This window comes from Mauremys reevesii, linkage group 3 (assembly GCF_016161935.1).
Source record: "Mauremys reevesii isolate NIE-2019 linkage group 3, ASM1616193v1, whole genome shotgun sequence".
NCBI classification, from domain to species: Eukaryota; Metazoa; Chordata; order Testudines; family Geoemydidae; genus Mauremys; species Mauremys reevesii.
Window position 1 is genome coordinate 98,052,923 of NC_052625.1, and position 24,623 is coordinate 98,077,545.

Consider the following 24,623-nt stretch of genomic DNA (forward strand, 5'->3'; position numbering starts at 1 on the left):
TGATCCAGAAAGGAATCAATTTGTCTGGACATATGAACAGTAAACTGTTGATTTCTCAGACTCAGTGAACTGGATTCCCTAACGGGTATTCTCCTAAGTGTATCACAGAACTGATAACTCTGTTGAATGTCAAGTTCTGCCATATCCCTTATACCAGTCCAGACCGTACAGCAATTCCCGTTGACAAGTAGGTAGAAATATAGAAACAAACTATAGCTCTGCTGAATGTCAACTTTGCATGGTAACTTCTGTGTTTTGTTTCCATGGGATATCATCCCTGATACAATATGCACTCTGTATGTGTTTTCTTTCTGCTCTCCTTCAAAAAAAAAAAAAGAGCTTTTAAAAATCTATATTAATTTTTTCAAAGTAGTCAGACACATTATTTATATTGTGATAGCACTGAATGGCCCTAATCAGGATGGGGTTCAATGCTGGGTGCTGTATGAAGGCATGGTCCCTGTCATGAAGCACTTAGAATTGAATTAAAAACAAGGCGCAAGTGACTGTGACAAAATAGGAGAGAAGGGGAGAAAGAGGATGATGGTATCGGTAGTAAGTTTATGGGGTTGCACAGAGTTGCACTGGGCAACACTTAATGGTTCCAAATCATATACAATATTTTATTATTATTTGAACAAAGATCAAATATTAGTTGGCTGATTTCCTGTAGGAGCCATGGCAAAAGTGAGACCAGAAGGTGAGGAGATAGTAGTTCCATGAGTAAAGGACAACTGGTTGTGGGACAACTAAGGAAGGGATGGTTGAGACTAGCAACTGGTGGAACGGAGAGAGCAGCAAGGACAAATAAGTGGGGAGTGGATGTGTGGGCAGAGTCATGAAGGGTCCTGAAGTTGTGAACAAGAAATTTGAAATTGCAGTGGAAAATGGGGGGCCAGTGAAGATATTTGTGGGCTTGCATGTGATATAATCAGCATGACTGGAAAAGTGGAAGATCTTAGCAGCTGCTAAGCTACTTAATGGAGGAGGATGATTGGGAATTGAATCAAGGAGACTGGTGAGGGGGTTACACGAATAAAGACACAAGATGAGGAGGCCCTAGACAAAAGGTTTAGTTGAGTGAATAGAGAAAAGGTCACTGTTTAGAAAAGTTATAATGGATAAAAGCAGAAGGAATTAGACTGGGCCTGGGTGATAAGGAGAAGGTGGTGTTAATAACAGAGAATATTGAAGGTTTTGGAGAAAGTTGCATAGGAGGAGGGGATCCAGGACAGATCTTTATAGTGTATTAAAAAATGGATCCCCTTATTTTGGAGAGTCTTATGCTTACACCACTGTGGGTACTACGTGGAGAGATCTGTAACATAGATGTCGAAGGAATAGAAGAGATCTCCACATATAAGATTAAGAATTAGAAGCTTTTTTTCTTTTTAAACTCTGGATAAACTCTGACTCATGTTTTTGGATTTATTCCTGCATTCTAATTAAGAGTGAGATATCAAGATGTTTAATGACTGCAGTCTATTGAGTAGGCACATCTACATGCCTGCTACATTGAATGATGAGTCTTGCCTGATTTCTGATACATGAGCCTGGAGCTGAAAATGAAGCTATGAAAATGAGCAGTGTTTAAGGTAGAAAATTATTCATACCACTATTTTAAAGGTTTTCAAATAAAAAGACCTTTGCAATTTCTATTAGTGGATAACCAGCTTACTTTTACAGCCATTTTTAAAACAGCTGCGATGAATCTACACCCTGACACTACCAAAGTATTAATAATTTCCCCTCTGTGCCTGATAAATGTGGTAAGATTGCAGAAAAACTGCAGGCTGTCTTGTAGCCGGTGACTATTTATCTACTTAGTACAAAACAAATATGCCCCTTCCTTACCCCATTAAGGAATGACAATCTTCCTTTTTGATGTCAACTCTAAATATGGCTGAAATCTAGAGTTTCTACATAGCCTTACTGGGAGTTTGAACTGCCAGAAGGGAATCAAGTTAATGGTCCAAAGGGCAGGCAGCTAATGCATTAACGGAATCACACTCTCTGGAAATTTCCTGAATAGAAATAATGGATTCAAGAAGAGAAGAAAAGAAAAAACATTTTAGAAATGATAAGTGTGATTTAATTCCCTCATCACTACAATATTCATATCAAAACTTATTTTAAAAAGAGAGACACTAAAATAAATACTCTTATTTGCTGAACACATGCACACATGCCATGGCTACTGTGGGAAAAAACAAAATGCCATTAGATATATTTAATTTTTGGACAACAAACAATTTTTTTACAGTATTCTTAATACTACAACTGTGCATTTATAAATAGGCTTGGCAGAATTCACTTTAAAAAGTTTAAGCTTTATAACCATTAAAAGAAATTGTCAATAGCAGAGGTCAAAATATACAAAAGTAAATATCCTTAAATCAAACTGTAATAAGTTCTCAAGTGAATTTTTCTTACTTTGTGTATCTGTCCATTCTGATTATTATTGATGGACATTTTTTGTGTCGGTTTGTGTGTGTACAGAAATATCAATGTTCATCGACATTTACTGATAAAAATCTAATCCTTCCGAGCCTACAGATTTTCATTTTTAAAGCACTTTACAAACATGAAATAATTAATCCTCAATACACCTGAAGCACACATAAATAGAATCCCCATTTTACCAAGGGGGAAAATGAGACAGGAGTCAGTTTCATGGCTGAGATTAGAATTTAGGCGGCTTCCTGTCTTGGGTTCATACCATTAGAATTTGCTATCTATTATGTCAGAGAAGTCCCCTTCCATGAAAAATGCCTTCTATTATATGATGAAAGCAAACAGGGTTCATCCTATGAAGTCTTCATATCATAATTCATCAATAAAGAAACCCTCTCAGAATCCTTGCACCTTGAAATGAAGTACAATGCCTGAACCTCTGCTATAATTCACTTTTTAAACCATTGTTCATATTATATAAAATAAGGGGACTATATTTTCCTGTAAAGAACCAAAGAATGTTGTTTAAACAGTATTGTTAAATCAACATTTGGAAACACTCATTTTTGTATTTGTCTGGGGTGTCAAGTGTTTTAATCCAAACTACAGAAGAGTGATAAGATAACACAGTTGCATTCAACACTGGTATGTAAGGGTTTAATGTTAAAAGGAGGAAAACTAGTGTTTTCTTGATATTTATGACCACTTCTGCAAGCTCCAAGTCTCCATTTTGCGAGGACAGGCATTCTTATGTTACATTCATATGTAAAAAGAACACGAGTACTTGTGGCACCTTAGAGACTAAAATTTATTTGAGCATAAGCTTCCGTGGGCTACAGCCCACTTCATCGGATGCATGCAGTGGAAAATACAGTAGGAAGAGATAGATACAGAGAACATGAAACAATGGGTGTTACCATACACACACTAACGAGAGTGATCAGTTAAGATGAGCTATTACCAACAGGAGAGAAAAAACTTTTTGTAGTGGTAATCAAAATGGTCCATTTACAGCAGTTGACAGGAAGGTGTTAGGAACAGTGTGTGTGTGGGGAAATAAACATGAGGAAATAGTTTTACTTTGTGTAATGACCCATCCACTCCCAGTCTTTATTCAAGCCTAATTTAATGGTGTCCATTCTGCGAATTAATTCCAATTCAGCAGTCTCTCGCTGGAGTCTGTTTTTGAGGTTTTTTGTTGTAATATTGTGACTTTTAGGTCTGTAATCAAATGACCAGTGACCTAATAGTCGCAATATTACAACAAAAAAACTTCAAAAACAGACTCCAACGAGACACTGCTGAGTTGGAATTAATTCGCAGAATGGACACCATTAAATTAGGCTTGAATAAAGACTGGGAGTGGATGGGTCATTACACAAAGTAAAACTATTTCCCCCCGCCACCATTCCTCACACCTTTTTGTCAATTGCTGCAAATGGACCATTTTGATTACCACTACAAAAAGTTTCTCTCTCTTCTGCTGGTAATAGCTCACCTTAACTGATCACTCTTGTTAGAGTGTGTATGGTAACACCCATTGTTTCATGGTGTGTGTGTGTGTGTGTGTGTGTGTGTGTGTGTGTGTGTGTGTGTGTGTGTGTGTGTGTGTGTGTGTATATATATATATATATATATTCCTACTGTATTTTCCACTGCATGCATCCGATGAAGTGGAATGTAGCCCACGAAAGCTTATGGTCAAATACATTTGTTAGTCTCTAAGGTGCCACAAGTACTCCTGTTCTTTTTGCGGATACAGACTAACACAGCTGCTATTCTGAAACGATTCATGTGTAACAGAACAATGATGCAGTAGGAACTTCTCCACCCTCTCTTTGATGATGACATATTTTGCATATTCTCTTAATGTTTTAAGCCTTGACATGGCTTAAAGTACATCCAGCATAAACCATAAAAGGTTATTAGCTTGCAGTTAATCTGATAATATGGGAAATAAAATAGGGTTAAAATAAAATATCTACAATGCTAAGCTAAACAAACTAGTAAATAAAACCATAAGCTGTTATTTATTCTTATGTCACAGCCTCTGGCTCCACTTAATCAAAACAAGCAAGTTTCTAATAAACTTTCAGCTTTGGCAAACAAATAATTTATAACTTCACTGCTTAGCCACAGGCATAACAGAAACACAACAAGCCAGAAACCATCTAAAGTTCAACTTGCCTCTCCTTACTCCCCTTTTTGTGACCTTGGTGAATGAAAGCTTCCCATAATGGCACATTCTCAATTAATACGCTGCTCAAGAGTTTAAGTAATTTTGCAGCATGTTTAAGCAGAGTGATGCCATCAACCGACTAAGTATTTTCCCACAGAAGCCAGCCAAGAAAGTCTACAGCGTTTCCAAATACGTACTTTCTGTATGTATTAGCGAGTATCCATGTTCATAGCTAAACATCATTCCAAACCATCAGGATTCTTGTGTATTACTCTCCTCGTATATGTATTTTTAGCTGAGGGGGTCTTTTTGTTTTACACTTTATTTTCACCCTATTTACTTCTCTTCCACTGCACATTATTTAAATGTTAAACAAGTGTAAAGTTACTGAACTTTAAGAGTCCTGGAGACTAAGATTTTACATTTACAGAAAGAGTGAATAAAAATATCACTTCACAGATATCGAGAGGTTCTCCACACTGTTCTACAAATGCACCTCAATCTTTTATCTGAAGAGAATAGCTGTACAGTGGTAGGGCAGTTAATTTCCACACCTACTCACTCCTCTGCTTCTTTCTTAAGACTGCTAATAAGGGTGACAATTTTGGTGGTGTTTTTGGTAACAAAGATGGCTATTGACTGGAAACTAGACTGAAATAATCAACTGAGTTCACACAGGGTCACTAGGCAGACTATGAATTATAACATTCAGCCATTAATCTCTGGCAGCGATCCAATTAATGATACAATTGTAAATGCTTTTTGCTCCTTTTCCTTGCTTTCTAGACGTATGGAGCATACGGGCATTGCATATGGGTAGAAAACTAGGATAACACGGTTTAGCTAAAAAGAATTGCCAATTTTAGATCAGCTAAAACACAAGATAACAGGAACTGCCAGAATTGATCAGGCCAAAGTCCATCTAGTCCAGTATCTTGTCTCCAGATGCTGCAGACAGAGGTGTAAGAACCCCAGCAGTAGGTAGATGTGTGATAATCAGCCCCCCACATAGGCTTCATCCTGGTCTTCAATACTTAGCAGATTGGCTGAAGCTCTACAGCAAGAAGTTTAATATTCCTTCCACAATTTGTTATTAATTATAACTCTGGATAGTCTTGATACCAATATAAATGTCCAATCTCTTTTAAAATCTTAAATTCTTGGCCTGAATGACTTCCAGTGTTAATAAGTTCCATAGTTTAATTGCTTGATGTGAGAAGAAGTATTTCCTTTATTGGGAGGGGGGAAGGGGCAGTGTTTAGTGGAGGAACATGGGCAGCTGCTAACCTCCCTTAACAGAAATATTTTAATAAAACAAAACACTAGTTTCCACAAAGAAAGAAGAAGGAGGCTTAGGGTGGCTCCCAAATGCAATTTCATGTTTAATAAAGGGTGTGAAGTCCACAGGACAGAAGCTTATTTCCACACAAATTCGGTGATATTTACAAATCCTTGGTCCACTTAATATTTTCAAATATTACATACAGACTAATACATCAGGAGTCCTAAGATTGCTGCTGCATTATGGATTGCAACGTGACAGATTGGTTTGAGTTATTAGTTCAACTACGTGGCCAATTGATAACTGTGCTGTAGCAGTAGTGATCCTGACATTTTTTCAGCTAGCAACAGGAGAAGCCTCCACTGTATGTATGGTCCCAGAGAGGGAGATGACTGTGTCTGGAGGAAAGACGACAAGAAAGGGACATTGGGTAACCTGATAACTCAGCAACAAATTTTTAAAAACAAACAATGAAAGACAAAATGGTTGAATCACTGAACAATATGAACACATTGCCAAACTGATTTGAGTCTCACTACAGAGTAGAATCCAGCTACCACAAGTTAACTTGAAGTGCAGAATTTATTTAACCATTGAAGCTATGTACAGGAGTATGTACAATATCGTTTTTATACTGGTGTTAATAGCAGGTACTAAAGTTGATCATAATAGTAAAGAGATAACCCAAACATTATTAAATTATTCCCAATATTGTCACAAAAACACTTTTACTTTTAAAAAACAGTTTCTGGTCACCTAGCTATTGATTCAATTTTCCCAGAGGAAGAGAGAGCACTATGAAAACTCATTGAACTCAGTTTTTTAGATTTTATAAACTCCAAGATATAGTGTGGCTGCATATGCTTAAAGGGTACATTGGGTAAGTCTAAAGAATACTGTACCTTTAAAGTTTTTTTTCTTTTAGATAATACTGCTTTGCTGCTTTAGTTATTAAATAGCTTTTGGATTCCAATAGTGCAGCTGAAGTGACTCTGATATTATGTAATTAAAGATATTTTGGTTTTGTGTATGTATCTTCTGGGATTAGTGGAGAAGGGAGATTAGGAGACTGGCACCGTTTGAAAAACAGGACAGGGTCAGGAAGTCAGTTTGGAAAGCAGATGGTTTTATAATTGAATCTGCAGATGGACACCGAGCAAAGGGAAGGTGGCATGCGGAAGCTAGCATGTACTTAGATCCATTTATTGTCATTATAGCTACTATTTTAAAAAGGACTTTTAGACTAGAGAGAACTCTCACAAATATAGCCCTGGGAATCAAGTGATATGGGCTCTGCTGTGTGACATCTCTATGCCTCACTCTTCTCTTCATAAAAAAAGAATTGTTAATACTTACCCACCTCATACAGATACTGTGAGGCTTAATAGACGCTGCTAAGTAGGATTCCCCAGTAAGGGAGAATCTTGTGTTGGTGTGAAGTGGGTGCAGCTAAGACCAACCCCCTCTGGATATCCTCCCACAGAGAAGGGAGTGCATCAGGGCTAGTGCATGATGTGTGGGGTACATTTTTCAAAAGCTTCCAAGTGCCATGGGACTTAAGATTTTTGGATTCTATTTCCACCTCTACCACTAACTCACTGTGCAACCTTGACCAAGTCACTAAGGATATGTCTACACTGCAATTAAACACCGGAGGCTGGTGCATGTCAGCTGACTTGGGCTTGTGGGGCTCAGGCTACAGGGCTGTTTAATTGTGGTGTAGACATTCAGCCTCGGGCTGATTCTGAGACCACACTAGGTCCAAGGGCTCAGGCTCCAGTGTGAGCCTGAATGTCTACGTGGCAATTAAACAGCCCCTTAGCCTGAGTCTCATGAGCCTGAGGAGCTGAGATGGGCCAGACACAGCTGTTTCCTTGCAGTGTAGACATAACCTGTGGGTGTATTTTCAAAAGCACTTAAAGTTCCACTGGATGGAAACAGAAACCAGGAGTCCTGACTTCTTGTCCCTTGCCCTAACTACAGTTCCTTCAAAGAGTATATTTGTATTTGTATTTAATTCTTGCTGAATTCAGTCCTTTCAGTAAATATAACAATTGGAGATACAAATGACAAATTTATTGTGAAACCTACAATCAAATTATAGTATAAAAAAGAAAACTAAATACCCTACATTCTTGCACGTTAAGATAAAAACAAGCATTAAGTCTCACACTAAACTCTCATCATGTATGATACTGGAAGTGTACCCAGCTGACAGCTCTTTATTCTTCCTAACCTCCCTTAATGCTTGGGAATTTAAGAATTCCACTCACTTGAATATCAAAAAATAGTGGCATAAGATTGTAATTTCTCAAGTGGAAAGACACAAGAAACGGTCAACATTATTTCTGCCTACTGTGATGAATAGGAAGACTATTTAGCCGTAAGACAATCCTATAAAAACGTTCACAATACATCTCTTTTCCGTCTGGGAATAGTAATGTGACTGATCACAACTTATTAAAGGGGTAAAATATGAAGCTGAATTTTCTTCAACAGTATTTAGGTCTGGCTCAAGGCCAAGAGAAGACCCATGGTGGCATCAAATCAGGGGCCATTAAATCCTTCAAAAGATCAATTATTTTATCCACTTTAAGCCTTGCTTCTGTCAATGAATCCCTGGAAACTGGTGTCCCAGAGGTCACTGGGAATGCGGGTACCTAGTATCAGTCTTGTACATACCTTATAAAATACTTTCTGCTTTGTGCCTCTTTTTTACTGTATATGGGAATAATGTTGAAAGCCCTATAGGATAAAAACGTTTTAAGATAGCCCTGGCTGTCATATCTGTAGAGAGAATTTGGAATAAGGATTTAATGAAATGGTCCATTTGACACAAACAATCTGAGGAAAACAGAGTCACCATCCTTTTAAAATATGAGGTTTTGAAGCATATCAAATGTTTTTCAGTGATCCCTACAGCTGCATGGTACCTGCACATGGAGTTTTTCTGGAATAACTATTCTGTGTTAAAGTCACACCCGACTTTATTCTGAAGTAATGTTTATGTGCACACAAGGCCAGAATCTCAATTTCTCTCTTGTTTTACATAAGGAACAAGGTGAAAATGTGAGTTAATCTACTCAGTTTTGCAAAGTCCTTTGAGGAGTTTTGGGATTTAAAAGGCACTTAAATTATTTGAAACTGCTATTTCCTTTTAAAATGGCTGGCATCCCACCTGCAGGTCAGTACCCAAGAATTTCCTTCAATTTCATTTATAATACTGGCATCTGAGGGCCGGGAATCAAGCTCCAGTAACTTTCTGAGCATGAGGAGGTATACAATTATGGACAAAGTTATGAGACCAAGTATCTCATACAGCTTAGCAGTAGTAGCAGACTAGATGGGTTTTATAAGATGTGTCCATTTTGCATCCCTATCAAAACAAAACAGTTTGAGAGCCTGTGTGTGCCCTTAGACTTCACTTCTCAATGTTGTGGCATATAGAAAAGGGAAATAAATACTGTACTACAAATGAGCTACCTATCTACTGCTTTTAATCAGAGTTTCTCTTTTTACTCTTGAGTGACTTAAGTTCAACTAATAAAACATAGAATTGTGTCCCCTGTGCTTGCCCTTGTTCAGTCTCACCACTGGAATGCTAACCTGTAATTACCCCATGAGAAACCAGTTGGTATGCTGGAATGGTAAGTTATGTTACGTTGAATCTTTCTCCTGAAATGATGACCAAACAAAGGCATTAGAATGATTTTTATTTCCTTTTTTGATCACATTTCTGGGAGACAGGAGCTAACCAGCACCCTTTGGATGCACTCCTGTAATTTGATGTCTCTATAGCATATTAGGAAGTTTTTTCCCCCCCTGGCTTCAGACCACTTGGGTAAACTTTAATATTGCCCTAAGTATCTTTATCTCTCTTTGCCTTATAGACAGATTACATGTCCCATTCACGAGCAGGGGAAACTAATAAATCTATTTGGATAGCTGTGCCATGCATTCCTCTTATTCTCTTCCTGTGCTGCATTTGTAATTGTATCTGTCTTGCAAAAATTCAATTAAGGGAAAGTTAATGAAAATTAAGTTAGCTCTTTGACAGCACAGTGCAGTGTCACATGGAAGACATACCATAGGTCTACAATGGGTAATGAGATAGTAGAAGGAAAATGCTGAGTGAGTCTTCTGGGTTTCTCCCCCAGTTCATCGAGACCATAAGAGAAAGCTGCCCAGAAATTGGTTCAGAGAAATCTCCCCATTGTTACCACTCAGTCAGCAGAAGGCAAAATGTGATCACAAATACTGATTTAAAGAGACTAGGGTGAAACTAACACACACAAAAGAGAGGGTTGATTATAAAGATCCAGAAACTTTTTTCACTCATCTCAAATGTAAAACAGCATCCCAGCACCTAGCCGAGGAACAGAGGGCCAAAGTGAGGAATGGAGGAATGAAATTCTCTCTTTACAATCACGCCAGGAATGAGTGACACAGGGTCAAAAGAGGTTGAGTTTGTCAGGATGAAGACTTATAAGTGGTTTAAAGATATCTAAGTTCACTACATAACAAAGATATTATTTTGAAACTATTCAAACCAGTGATTTTTTTTGTTTTTGTCAAGAAAGTGGCAAAAATCCTTAAATACTTTACCCTGAGAATTAGTGAAACTTTACAAATATGTAACCCTATTCCACCACATGCTAAATACATCAAGGACTAAAAATACCACTAGTACCTCAGCTATGCCCACAAAATATGCAGATGTATTTCTGCATACAAACTGGGTTGTAACTGCATTTGCAAATGGCTGCTTGTGCATGAAATTATCCCTCTGTGAACACAGTTACTTGCTGACACAACATGCATATTTTCCAGCTGCAATTTAGGGGCCAATGTGTGAAAATTTGACCCATAGGATTAGATTAAGCCAGCAAAAGCCAGAAAAGACATGGTCTTGGCTGGAAGTTTCTTTAACTCATCCTGCTGTGAGTACGTATAATATTCTCCCACTCTTCTGAGCACCTGTGGATAGAACACAGTATTCCTCTCTGCTCTGCTTTGCCCTTACAAATGCAATGACCATTTTTATTTTGAATTGTCTGTGTATTTCATGCTGTAAATTTAAAACTCAGGTTACAATTTAGGTTTATATTGTGCTTTTCCTTACTCCAACTGTTCCAAAACACTTTACAAAATAATGAGTTAGAGCAGGCCTGCACAACATGCGGCCCAGGGGCCACATGCGGCCCGCGTGGACTCATTGTGCGGCCCGCGGGGGGTGAGTAGGCAAGCGGCGGGTGAGGGAGGGGGGCTGAAGAGGTGGGTGGGCAGTAGCGGGGATGAGGAGGCGAGCCAAGGGGTGGGGTGGGGGCTGAGGAGGCGAGTGGGAAGGCAGTGGCGGGGGGGTGAGTAGGCGAGCCGAGGTGGGGTGGGGGGCTGAGGAGGCGAGCGGGTGGGCAGTGGCGGGGGGTGAGTAGGCAAGCCAAGGAGGTGGGGGGCTGAGGAGGCGAGTGGGAAGGCAGTGGCGGGGGCTGAGGAGGTGAGCGGGAAGGCAGTGGCGGGGGCTGAGGAGGCGAGCGAGGAGTCAGTGGCTGACCTGTTCTACTGATCTGCTCTGGCTCCTAACCCTCCCCAAGGGTTGCCGCTGTCTGGAGGTGCTGCCTTCCACGCCTTCCTCAGTCACACCTCATTCATTCAACAGGGCAATTGATTACAAAAGTTGGGGGAAGAGCTTGTTCTACTTCTAGCAAAAAGACAGTTTTCTTTTACCTTAATTATACTACCTTAGGGGCCCGCTATAACATATTACCAAGGTTCAATACTGCTGTTTCGGTGGGGCAGCGCTGGGGAAGGAGGGTTTGTTTCCGCAGGGCGGGTGGTGCTGAGGGGAGGAGTATTTCTGGGGGGCGGGGCGGCGCTGGGGGGTGGTGGTGTGTTTTGGGGGGGGCATGGCAGCGCTGGGGGGGTCGGCGGGGCTGGGGGGGGGTTCGGCCCTCAGCTGTTTTCTTTGGAGTAATATGGCTCTCGCCGCTTTACGAGTTGTGCAGGCCTGAGTTAGAGGCTGAGAAGGTAGGGTATTGATTGCGTAAGCAAACAGCAGCCACTGGGCTGTTAAAAACACTTCAGGTCCCCTTCCACCAGTGCTCTCAGTTCATCACACACTGTATCTGTCATAGCAATCCATGCATTCACGACTCCAGGCTCATTTATTGCATTCCGTATCTCGGAATGCAGCCAAACAGCCCAAGAAAGCGTCATCTAATACAAAACACAGCATCCTACCTGGTCAAAAATACAGCTCGATATGAACAAATCATTCAGGTGCTCTGTTCTCTGCACTGGCTCTCCTCTGAATACAAAATCCAGTGCAAGGTTTCTGTGCTCATACTGAAAGTTCTGCATGGGATTGGCCCTAGTTAGCTGAGCAGTCATCTTTCCCTCAGTTACCACGGCCTCCCACAAAAATTACATTCTGTTGGAACAATGAAACTGTTGCCAACAGAGATAAGATATGCAGAAAGCAGTACTTTAATGGAAGCTGGATCTATGCTCTGGAACGCACTCCTGCAAGAAATAAGAATGACCTCATCACTTTCAGAACTAAATGCAAACTAATTTCTTCAGCTTAGTTTTCCTGCAATGAGCTCTTCACATAGTCTATATACATGGAAGAAAAAGAAAGATGGTCGATAAAATAGATATGGAATGTTGGTCAACCCAATTAGATTATCCTCATCTCTTTTCAAAACAAATGCCATTTGATCTTTGTCAGCCACATGAATAATCAACAGAGATTGGCATGAGGCACATCTGTTTCAGTTTCATCCAAAGGACAGAACCTCTAACAGTGCAGCATCCCTTTAGTACTGTTCTACATAGAATATAAACTCAGGTTGTGGTGTTGAACTTTGACCTATGACCTACTGCTCTTGAGAGCTATTAACAACAGGAATTATAAATGCTCACTGATGAAAGAATAGATCTGTTATAATGGAAATTATTAATTATTTAGGGTGTCACTGTGCTATATGCATCAGCTTTGGATTCATGTCTCCATATCTTTGGCACACTAATGGAAATAGTAGAATTTTAGCTTTTTAGCAAACAAATGGAAAAAGATGCCTGTGCAGGATACAGTGACAGATATTTCAAGGAAATGAGAATCAGCTGACAAATCTGAATGTGATCCATTACAGATATGTTGTAAACATCCAAATAATTCTCTTTCAAGAACCTTATGATCCAAGTACATGTGAAAGCAATTCATATTACGAAATATAGCACTTGATATAATAAAACATTGTCAGTAGTGTGATCTTTTTCTCAGAATAGTTCTCCCCTTTCCTATCACTTCTCAACAGGTAAGAGAATGCTGGTTATAGATATTTGGCTATTTTAGACTTAAGACGACAACAGAAAAGGGATAATTTTTTTTTTAGCAGTAATTTACTTGTTTCTCTTTGCATTTGTTTCTCTGACAAGATTTGTAGATACATAAAAGTCTCTTCTTCCAACTTTTAGTTACATTTTCACTTTTTTGTTCACTTTGACTAAACAGCAATGGATCCGCAAGACTTGACCACCAAGGGGCTGATGAGAACAGCAAGTTAATGATATAGGGGAACATCGCTGACAAATTTTTCTGCAGCCTTCACTAATTCTCTGTATTTCACTCAATAGTCATATGAAACTAATAACCCACAACACTGCTGCTTGTTAAGAAAGAGCATCATAAAAGCATTGACATGTCACACAAACTGCCTACAGTCTGTCAACTCAGGGCACTGTCAAGAAAGCTACTGTAGGACATACCACACACAAAAGGAAAAAAAACGTTAACTACACATCATGGCATGAAAACAGAAGTATTAAGCAGGCATGGAGCCTGAGCCATGTTCTCACTGCCACAGCTAGTTTCCCCAAGTTCAAAGCTAAGGCACTTTGCAGGGCAGGATGTGAAATCTTGTGCTGCTGTTACCACCTATGCTGGATGTGTTCCATGGAGAGTCTTCAACACTGCAGAGGGGTCAATCTGGCATTTTTGCAAAGCGCTGAAAAAAATCACTTATGAAAGTGGTTAATTTACTAACTAGAAACATTATGCTGCATAAGAGTACACGTTTTGGAAGTTGGATATTACTTGTCTCCTCTGAACACTACCACCCTTTGCAATGCATCCCACTTCGAACTGCGCTTAACATAGTTTGCCTTCATACTTTCTGAAAGCTGAAACACCACCTTTCTTCAAGTCAAGCTTTCACTAGTAACAGCCAAACAGTAGTTGTGATTAAACTTTTTATTTCCTAATGGATTTGGACAAATATGGAACTACAGGCCAGTCAGTGTCACCTCAGTCCCTGGAAAAATCATGGAGCAGGTCCTCAAGGAATCAATTTTGAAGCACTTCGAGAAGAGGAAAGTGATCAGGAACAGTCAGCATGGATTAACCAAGGGCAAGACATGCCTGACTAACCTAATTGCCTTCTATGAGGAGATAACTGGCCCTGTGGATGAAGGAAAAGCAGTGGATGTGTTATTCCTTGACTTTAGCAAAGCTTTTGATACGGTCTCCCACAGTATTCTCGCCAGCAAGTTAAAGTAGTATGGGCTGGCTACATCATCGGGCTCAACAGGTAGTGATCAATGGCTCCATGTCTAGTTGGCAGCCGGTATCAAGCAGAGTGCCCCAAGGGTCAGTCCTTGGACCAGTTTTGTTCAATATCTTCATTAATGAACTGGAGGATGGCATGGATTGCACCCTCAGCAAGTTTGCAAATGACACTAAACTGGGAAGAGCAGTAGATACGCTGGAGGGTAGGGATAGGATACAGAGGTACCTAGACAAATTAGAGGATTGGGCCAAAAGAAATATGATAAGGTTCAACAAGGACAAGTGCAGAGTCCTGCACTTAACATGGAAGAATCCCATGCACTGCTACAGACTAGGGACTGAGTGGCTAGGCAGCAGTTCTGCAGAAAAGGACCTAGGGGTTGCAGTGGACGAGAAGCTGGATATGAGTCAACAGCGTGCCCTTGTTGTCAAGAAGGCTAACAGCATTTTGGGCTGTATTAATAGAAGCATTGCCAGCAGATTGAGGGACGTGATCATTCCTCTCTATTCGGAATTGGTGAGGTCTCATCTGGAGTACTGTGTCCAGTTTTGGGCCCCACACTACAAGAAGGATGAGGAAAAAATTGGAAAGAGTCCAGTGGAGGGCAACAAAAATGATTAGGGGGCTGGAGCATATGACTTACGAGGAGAGGCTGAGGGAACTAGGATTATTTAGTCTGCAGAAGAGAAGAATGAGGGGGGATTTGATAGCTGCTTTCAACTACCTGTAAGGGGTTTCCAAAGAGGATGGATCTAGACTGTTCTCAGTGGTACCAGATGACAGAACAAGGAGTAATGGCCTCATGCTGCAGTGGGGGAGGTTTAGGTTGGATATTAGGAAAAACTTTTTCACTAGGAGGGTGGTGAAGCACTGGAATGGGTTACCTAGGGAGGTGGTGGAATCTTGTTCCTTAGATGTTTTTAAGGTCAAGCTTGACAAAGCCCTGGCTGGGATGATTTGGTTGGGGATTGGTCCTGCTTTGAGCAGGGGGTTGGACTAAATGACCTCCTGAGGCCCCTTCCAACCCTGATATTCTATGATTCTATGATTATTTCAACTTCAAATAATGAAATCAGTAGTAAACGTGTTACTGAAACTAGTACCACAATGAGGACATAAAAGAAGATTTAACTGTCCAGAAATGTTGATGGCTAATCCAAAATTTAATTCTACTTCTGACATGACAGAAAGCCCATCTCTCCTCATCCAGGCCTCTGTGACTATTCTTTTTCCTTGTTCCTCCCTATAAAGGTCCATTTGACAACCCACCTCCATTTGTCATCTTTTGACCTTCCAAGACAGTATGATATCCTCTTCACCTCTTTAAAGATGTGACACAGAGCCCAGCTGCAGCCTCACTGTATTTCTCATGAGCTTTGGCTTGTAAATACCATCTGGAGTATATCAATACCTAGAACTTGCATTTTAATGTGTGATTATTGCTGAAGAAATAAAAGATTAAATGTGGAAGTGCTGTCATCTAGCAAAAACAACCCACTTCCCTCTGATCACCAAAAGCTCCAAACAGATCCTGCAGTTAAATTTTTTAAAAGGGTTGCTTGGATTTAATTTTTTTTGAAGGACAGGAAAAGGAGGGCAGCTAGGGTTGGACATGACAAACATGAGCACCATGAAAGAAAGTGGTTCAGAAGGTTTTCCTTTAATCAAACTGATCCCCAATTAAAGAAATAAAAAGGTCTGTTTCAGAGAGGAAAAAAAAAGAAAAGAAATTCAATACGGATTCTAAGCTGCTTAAGGGATCTGGGTGCCCAATTACCATTAAAACTAATATTAATTTTGTGCCCAAATCCTCCATGTGGCTTTGAAAAATCTCAGTCTCTGTTTCTTAAAATAGTAGGACCATTTCACCAATGTCTAATTGAAACAAAACTCAGAAAAACCTGCTTCAAACATGATAAAATAAGAGATTCTAAAGGATATTTGGTTAACTATTTAAAACGCAAAGGAAATTGCATTAACATTAAACCCATTATGGAATTCACAAAATCGGTATGTCCCCAGAGATATGCTAGTACTGTTCCAGAACTGTTTAACTGTGCCATGTAATTTCTTTGACAATTTCCCCCTGACAAAATGTCCCCTAAAACAACCCCCCCCTACATACCCATCCTGAATAAACTGTTTTGTGGCGCTTACTATAGAAAGATAGGCAGAAGTATGCACACAGCTGTATAACATCTGGCATACAGGTGTATGAGATTGCATTTGCTTGCTGTCTGGCCAGTCTCCACACTTTTTTTTTTTTGAAGGATAACAAACAGTCCTTGCCCAGAAAGACAGATAGCAGTACTTTGTCCACTGTTCAAAATTACATTTATCTTCAGTGCATTAATCTCAGGAGGGTAACAGAATGGTATATTTATATTAATTTTTAAGAAATATTAAATTTTAAGACTACTATGGAACTGAGTCTGTACTAAGCCTGGTTCTTTGGTTTGATACAAATGGGGTTAGCTTGTATTTAGTAAGAAGTGGGCATCAGTATTACATTAAATACACATCACATTAAATAAATACTCCAATACAGTATAAAATGGAACAGGAGTAAATATTTTCATTAACCAACTTAAACTTGCAAGTTAGTACCAGCAATATTACTGACGTTAACCCTAAATATAGCACCAAAGACAGACTAAACAAACCATTGCACAAGATGAAGGACATGCACAAATGTGAAGCTCTCATTTAAAGGCAGACAGAACATTTACACAAAGCACTGAATGTAGAGTATTCCTTTCAACCAGAGAAAAATCAACAGTACATTAAATCCATGCTATATCTGCCTAAGACTTCGATTCAGCAAAGCTCTGAAGCATGTGCTTATCTTTAAGCTGGTATTTACATCCATTCCTATTCAGCAAAGCACTTCAGCACTTGCAAGCATGTGCTTAAATGTTTTGCTGCTCAGGAATGGATTTAAGCTGGTGGTTAAAATGGTTTGCTGAACTGAGGCCTAAGACAGGGAATGCAGTGTTGTCAGAGGCCACAGGCTTTCCCCAGAAACCCATCATCAGTGCTATCATACTCACAACATAAAAGCATGCTCTTAAACAAAAAAAATCCCCAAAGAATGCATTTTCTGATTTACAATGTGTTAACTGTTATCTCTCCAGCTTGCAAACCAGCACTGCAGTGAAACTCAATGTGCCTAACAACATAAAAGTACACGTGTTTTTCTTTCTTCTCTTCTTGCTGTTAAGAAAGAATGCTGCCTTTACAGAATTATAGCACCAAGTTGTGAGTGGGGTATGATATAAAGTTGAAATAAAAACTGCCCAATACAGTCTAACTACCTCAGCAATACGGAGCGCCCCTCCCCCTTTCATTCACTGAAGAAAACCATAACTGGAAATCTTAATGTTTTCTTTTTACATTTTTTCTTCCATCAAGTGTTTCTCTCCAGACAGCTCCAGACAACAAGGGAAGTGATTCCTCTTTGTCATGCAACTCTCGCCCTCCCCCAAGACTGAGATGAATTGAACATGAGCAAGCATACATGGATAAGCATGAAGAGTCCAAGTAACTAGATGGCTGACTTTTCAAAGGAAGGGGCGTCCTTTGCATAAACACAGAAGCTTGCCAAATTTTTCCAGTGCTGGATTGGATTGGGAGCATGAATTTGCAGGCTGCTTGGCAGTGAGAAAATTGATAACGAGTAGTAAAATATGGGCAAGATAATAAAATTTAAGGTTTGATGGCACATGAACTTGTTCAGCCTATATCTAACCTAAATGGCATGCTCCACCCATTTCCAGGAGCTTTAAGGCTTGTCTAACTAGCCCTGAAAACAAAAGAGCACATTTTCCACTACTGATGTGTGAAATGCTTTTCAGTGTACTTAGGTTTCTGCAAATCTGGTTGTTTTGAGTTGAGTTTGTTTTTACCATTATGTAGAGCTGTACTAACAACAGACCCCAGTCGTCAGTGGGCGGGATCGAACCTGGGGTCTCTGGAGCTTAGTGCATGAGCCTCTACAGCAGGGATGGCCAACCTGAGCCTAAGAAGGAGCCAGAATTTACAAATGTACATTACCAAAGAGCCACAGTAATATGTAATGATTATATACGTTGATAATGTATACTATGAATTTATAATATATAGTTAATAACTTAATGGGACTTCTGGCAATCTTTGCTTTCAACAATTCCCTTCAAGTTTAGTTTGTGTTCAGCTGTGCTCACATGCAGCAGTTCTCTTAAGTAGCTGTCTGTCAAAATGGATCTTGGATTTCACATGTTTGAGTGTCAAGAAAACAGACTCACAAAGATAGGTCAAGGCAAACATCGAGATAAATTTTAGGGCTGCACCTCTGATGTTGGGGTATTTATCCTTTGGTACAGATTTCCAGAAAGTAAGGGTCCCCTGTCTTCTGAACAGATTTCAATCTGTCATCTTCCAAAAGTTCTATTGTTTCCATCTGGGATGTTGCTTCATCAGCGACTAAAGGGGGCTTCAGACAATTGGCTTCAGCACTAAAAGGGTCAATCAGAAATCTGATGTGAGGTCTTTGCTGCTGCTAATCTTGGAATCTTTCCTCAAAAGTGTCCTTAAGATCTTTAATCACACTTGTATATCTAGTTGTGCTCCGTTTTAGGGGTTCTGCTGCATTCTCTTTTGATCTGGCTTGAAGCTGTGACATTGAGGGAAAGTGTGTCAGTTCTCCCTCAAGCATGTGAAACAACTGCAGTTTGTTCATGAATGCAAATATGCCTTGCACTTGATCAGACAGCAACCAAAATTTTCCTTGTAAGTAAACATTTAGTTTATCCAAATGCAGCAGCATGTCTGCAAGAAATATCACGTCTAGAACCCACCTAGGACTGTAAGCTCCAGATGTATTCTGTGCTTCTCCTCCACAAACAATTGTACTGGTTCCAGGAGTTAAAAAAAATGGGAAATAACTTTACCTCTTGAGAGCCATCAACCTGCGCAGTGAAATGGCAAATCGGCAGGGGAGTCGTCTTCATCCAGTTCTTCGATTAGATTTTGAAATTTGAGAGAATGAAATTCACAATGTGCAAGACAGTTTTCATGATGTGATCAAATTTGAGATTTTTAGATACCAGTTGCTCCTGACGAATAATACAGTGAAATGTCCAAAATTCAGGAAAGCTCTCAGACTTACAAAGCCCTACTAATCCATTTGCAGATCCCCACATGGATGGAGCCTCATCCGTTGCAATGGCAGTGAGCTTCTGTAAAGGCAAGTGGCTTTTTGCAACTACTAACATCAACACCTCCTTTAGATCTCATCCATGAGTTCTGTCCTTCAGTGACATGATATCTAGGAGTTCTTCCCTTGCAACACAGTCGTCAGACACAGTGCAGACAAATACAGATAATTGAGGTTTATCCTGTGCATGGCACGACTCATCCAAAGTGATATTCAAATACTCACACTGCTGAAGTTGCAAGTGCAGTTGCAATTCGATGTCACTGTTCAGGTCGGAGATTCTGCATTCTATTGTGTGGCGTGAAAGCTGCAGGTCAGGAATTTTCTTCTGTAGATTCTCGTTCTCTGGTGACAGGATTAAAATCACGCAGTGAGGCACATTTTTATAACCTCACCTTCAGAGTAGGGCTTTTTTGCACGGGCTATGTGCCAGGCCACATAATAGAAGGCTAACATTACGGTTTGCATTTGGTTGGCAATTCTGGTGAAGAACTGGGCTTCTACATCTGTTTGTTTTTTCAAAGTTCTCAGTTTTAAAGTGCGGCATTCAGGACCTTGTGGGAATTTTTGATCCATATGTGCATGGCTTGAAGCGAAATGATGCTGCAAGTTTGAAGCTCTGAACTGAGAGATACACATCTGGCAAAGAAGACACACGGCCTTACAATTACGTTCAATGACAAGGTACTTACTCTCCCATTCTTGTTGGAAGTATCGATTTTCATCTCTGTATTTTCTTTTCTGTTTGCACTTGCCTTCCATTGTTAGATGGTGTAAGAAAAAATTTGATTAAAAATTTCCACACCAGCTAGTAACTGTGTGCTTTATTCAAGGAGACCCTAGTGCCGGCCAGGGGGTGCCCCCTCTCCCTTTCCCCAAGTCCCCACCTCCGCCTTGCCTCTTCCCACCCCCTCCCCTGAGTGAGCCATGTCCTTGCTCCTCCCCCTCACCCTAAGCCTCCTGCGAGTCACAAAACAGCTGATCATGGCAGGCAGGAGGTGCAGGGAGGGAAGAGGCAGGCACTGGGAGAGGGAGTGGGGAGGTTGCACACCACGTCCCCTCTCCTCCCTCAAGAGCCTCCTCAATGCCGCGAAACAGCTGATCGCAGCAGACAGGAGGCATGGGGAAGAGAGGAGGCGCTGATTGGGGGGGTCTCCAGTGGGCATGAGGCACTGGGGGATGGAGAGGGGGCTGACAGGGCTGCTGAGCACCCACCATTTCCCCCCAGAGTAGGCTCCTAGCAGGAGCCGCATATTATCTTCTGAAGATGTTGGCCACCCCCACTCTACAGCATGAGCTAAAAGCCACCTGGCTCTTAACTAAAGCTGCAGAGCAGACTCATGTAACTCCCTCTCTCCAAGTGGTCTCAGTTCCATTAGATGGGACAGAACACCACACCCAGGAGATGTGTGGTTACATACTTCCCTTAGCTGAGGAAGCACATCCCGAGCTTCAGAGACTTCTCAATTGAAATCCCGGAAGAGTCCCGAATTGTAACGCCAACAGAAACCGGGCGGGATTGAACCAGGGACCTCTGGAGCTTAGTGCATGAGCCTCTACCGCATGAGCTAAAAGCCAACTGGCTCTTAACTAAGGCTGTCAAGCAGACTCATTTAACGCTCTCTCTCTAAGTGGTCTCCATGCCACTAAATGAGACAGAACACCACACTCAGGAGCTGTGGGGATTACACAGCCCTCTAGTTTCACTTTAAAAGCAGCTGATACCACTTACCAGACTTATCTGGCTCAGATATTTTAAAATAATTCAGCTGTTCCCAGTAGTCTTTGCAGTACTCATCTGTGAGTTGCCCGCTGTGTCATTACCATATGACCAAGATAACCTGCAGACAAGTTACTGGCTGCTGTTTCCTAAAGCAGAAGCAATCCTAGGAAGATTTACTTGGACTGAGGGAAGAGAACCTCTGCTCCCCCTAACTAGAGGAAAGTTGACTGGCAAAGAGAATATTCATACAGGTAGGTGGAATATCCTGAAGGAAAACTCAGTTGGGGCCAACCCTTGGCAGTGAGCTGTTGGCAGCTTACTCACCTACACTTAGAGAGTGTGGCCAGTGAGAGGAAGGTCTGGCCAAGACCGTGTCATATTTTTTATTTATTTGAAACAATATGGCAAACATGGAGTTCAGAAAGAAACTGGTAAGATTCATGAAGCCATTATGCATTTTGTAAGCATTTGCAGGATTTCCTAAGACTAGGGCAGTGTGCATTTTACTCAACCTAGAAGACCAGGACTCATAAGGAAACCAAAGCAATCCAGAGAAACTCCATTCCAGAGGCAGGAGAAAGATTCTGTTTTGAGTTTTATTGAAAGCCTGGCAGCTCTCACCAAAGCATTGCCTGAAACTCGGCTTGTTTCATTTCTAGATTTGAACTAGCGTCATGTCATTCAAATTTCTTTGTGAAAGAATTGCTTGGCTCTATCACCAATTAGTTTCTCTCAGCTCATAAAAACAATTCTGGAAAACAAAACGTTTACATATTTCCAATTTTAAAATCAGGAAAAAATACTACAGGTCCAGTACATACAGGGCAGCCAGCAGGTGATACAGGGCCAGAACCTCAGTGCAGAAATTAACATGACTGTCATTCCCAATAGGAGGATCAGCCTCTCTCCTGATCAGCATAGTGTGTGTTGAGGCCAACAAGACAGTGGCACAGATCAGAAGAACACAACTTTTGAAGTAACAAAGATTGCACTGGCAGCTAACTGGCAACCCAACAGCTGCAATTTATTTGCACTTTTATATGAATTGGGTGCCTGAATGCCTAGCACATTTCCAGGTGCTTGAAACATATTCCCACCAACACTGTATTTAGAATAAAGAAGTGTACAAGTGAAAAATGTTCTAACCTTAAAGCACTGAGTCTTTTCTTGATTATGTTTTGCCCTTTCCCTCTATTCTCCCTTTCCACCTGCCACTTGTTTCTTTTTTCTTTCCCTTTCACAATGTTTTCCGCTCTTTCTATTCTATCCTCACTATTTTCTTTTTTGCCTTGTCTCGTCATTTTCCGTTCCATTCTTCAACATTTCTCAGCATTCTCTCCCCTCCTCTATCTCTTTCTCTAAATTCTCTACTCCTGAACCATGCTTAGCTTAAGAACAGTGCCTCCTCTCAAAGGCCAAGTTCATCAGAGCCTGAAAAGAGAGGCAACAAGGAAGGCCAATTACACTTTGATCCTCTGCTTTGCTTAATCCAGGTTTGAGCTGCACATTGGGGAGATTACCTGGTTTTCACTTTCCACTGTTCAGTGGCTGGCAGTGTTGGTAGGGGAGGGGCACTGCTGCTTGCAAGGGCTAGGAGCAGCTGAGGGGAGCCAGCCAAGGGCAGGAGAAATTATCTTAGAAGCTACAAGCTTCAAGTAAAACAACTCTCAAATTGGATGAGTTTTCAAATCAGTAACTTTCCATTACCTAAGCATTCAAAATAGCTGCTTTTTAAAGTGCAGATTTGAACGAGAGTGCAAAGTACAAGGGGTGGTGTTCTGACTAATATTGCACTGTTTTAGTGTAGGTCTTTGAATAGTTAAACTTTTTCAAATTTCAGTGGCAACTTTACTGCACTTAAAGTCTTAGAACATGCTGCTGCTCAAGCCAGGCCCACAGAAGCCGTACTACTGTTCACAATGGCAGCAATGGGCAGTGTTGCCTAGTGGATACTAGACTAGAACTCACAAGGCTTGAATGCTATTCCCAGCTTTACCACTGGCTTGTTGGGTGACATGAGCAAGTTATTTCACCTCCGCTTTACTTTCCCCATTTGTATAAAAGGGTTAACACTGTACTTCTTACTTCCTTTGTGAAGCTGTGAGATGTATGATGAAAAACACTATATAAGAGCTAGGAATTATACTACATCTGTACCTTGGGAGGTAGCAAAACAGACCTCAATGGACAGATTGTATACCCATGGCATAATCTGATTTTGAAAAAGGAGACTATAAAAATTGAAATGAATCATCAGATAACTATGGATAATGCTAAAGATATATGAAAAACATCTAGTGCTCAAATAAGAAGTACTGGTATTGGAAGTAACTCTTCATATCAACTATAAAAATAGACTATTTAAAATATAGGGAGTCTCAATCCACTCCATTGCTATAAATTGTTTATGAGATGCCTTATATATATTTCAAGAATACTTTGAGGCACCAGATTGGCATGCTGAGAATAAACAAGGACTCCTGTAATTAAGTAATCAAATATGTTTGAAAGAACAATTGTAAATTCTCCATAAACAGATAGTTTTTAGAGATAAGCTAAAGTATTATCCAGAAAAGAATCATATCTAATAAGTGAATGAATGAGGAAGATTGGAATGTGTTTATATATTTATTTATTATTCAATTAAAAATAGAATTTTTTTTCTGAGCAAAGCATTTTTATAGGGCGTGTGTGTGTGTGTGTGTGTAACTATTTGGAGTGCCACAAAATTATCAGTATTTGATTACTGGACACTGAGAAAAGAGTAATTAATAACAGAGTAAGCAAATATAAGAAACAAAAAGGTGATGTAATAATTAATTCTAGTAATTAAAAGTACACATAAAGATGTCAGGAAGAAGGGTGTTTCAAATGGCAGAACAGGAAAGATTCTGATTTGTAGTAAATGCAAACCTGGAGTGAGTTGAGTTAAGAGAAAGAAAGAGAGAAAAGAAAAAAAAAAAAAACAAAAAAACAAAAGTAACAAAATAAAAAATAAGAAAGCCAAGCTCAAAAAAAAAAAAGGTTGAGGTTCAGAGGTGTTTATACATATCTCTTACTTAGTAAAATAATAAATAATTTTTCTCTTCTCCAAAAAAAAAAAAAAAATTAAAATCTTCATCTCTCACACACAACACTTTTTTTTGGGGTAGCAGTTGCATGGCGCATCTGGGACACCTCCAATATTGGAAAACCCCAGTGCATACAAATCCTGTGGAAGCAGC

General features: G+C 40.2%; 1 protein-coding gene across 3 annotated transcripts in view; it reads right to left on the minus strand.

Moving 5' to 3' along the window:
• Positions 1–24,623, minus strand: part of MTHFD1L (methylenetetrahydrofolate dehydrogenase (NADP+ dependent) 1 like) — a 234,081-nt gene that overhangs the window by 23,762 nt on the left and 185,696 nt on the right. Inside the window, exon 27 of one of the 3 annotated variants that reach the window (XM_039529907.1) lies at positions 6,015–6,313. The exons of the other annotated variants lie outside the window; for them this stretch is intronic. Within the exon in view, the coding sequence (XP_039385841.1) occupies positions 6,200–6,313 (114 nt within the window). The 3' untranslated portion in view covers positions 6,015–6,199. Of the gene's footprint in view, positions 1–6,014; positions 6,314–24,623 lie in introns of those variants that run through there. 3 annotated transcript variants of the gene reach the window in all.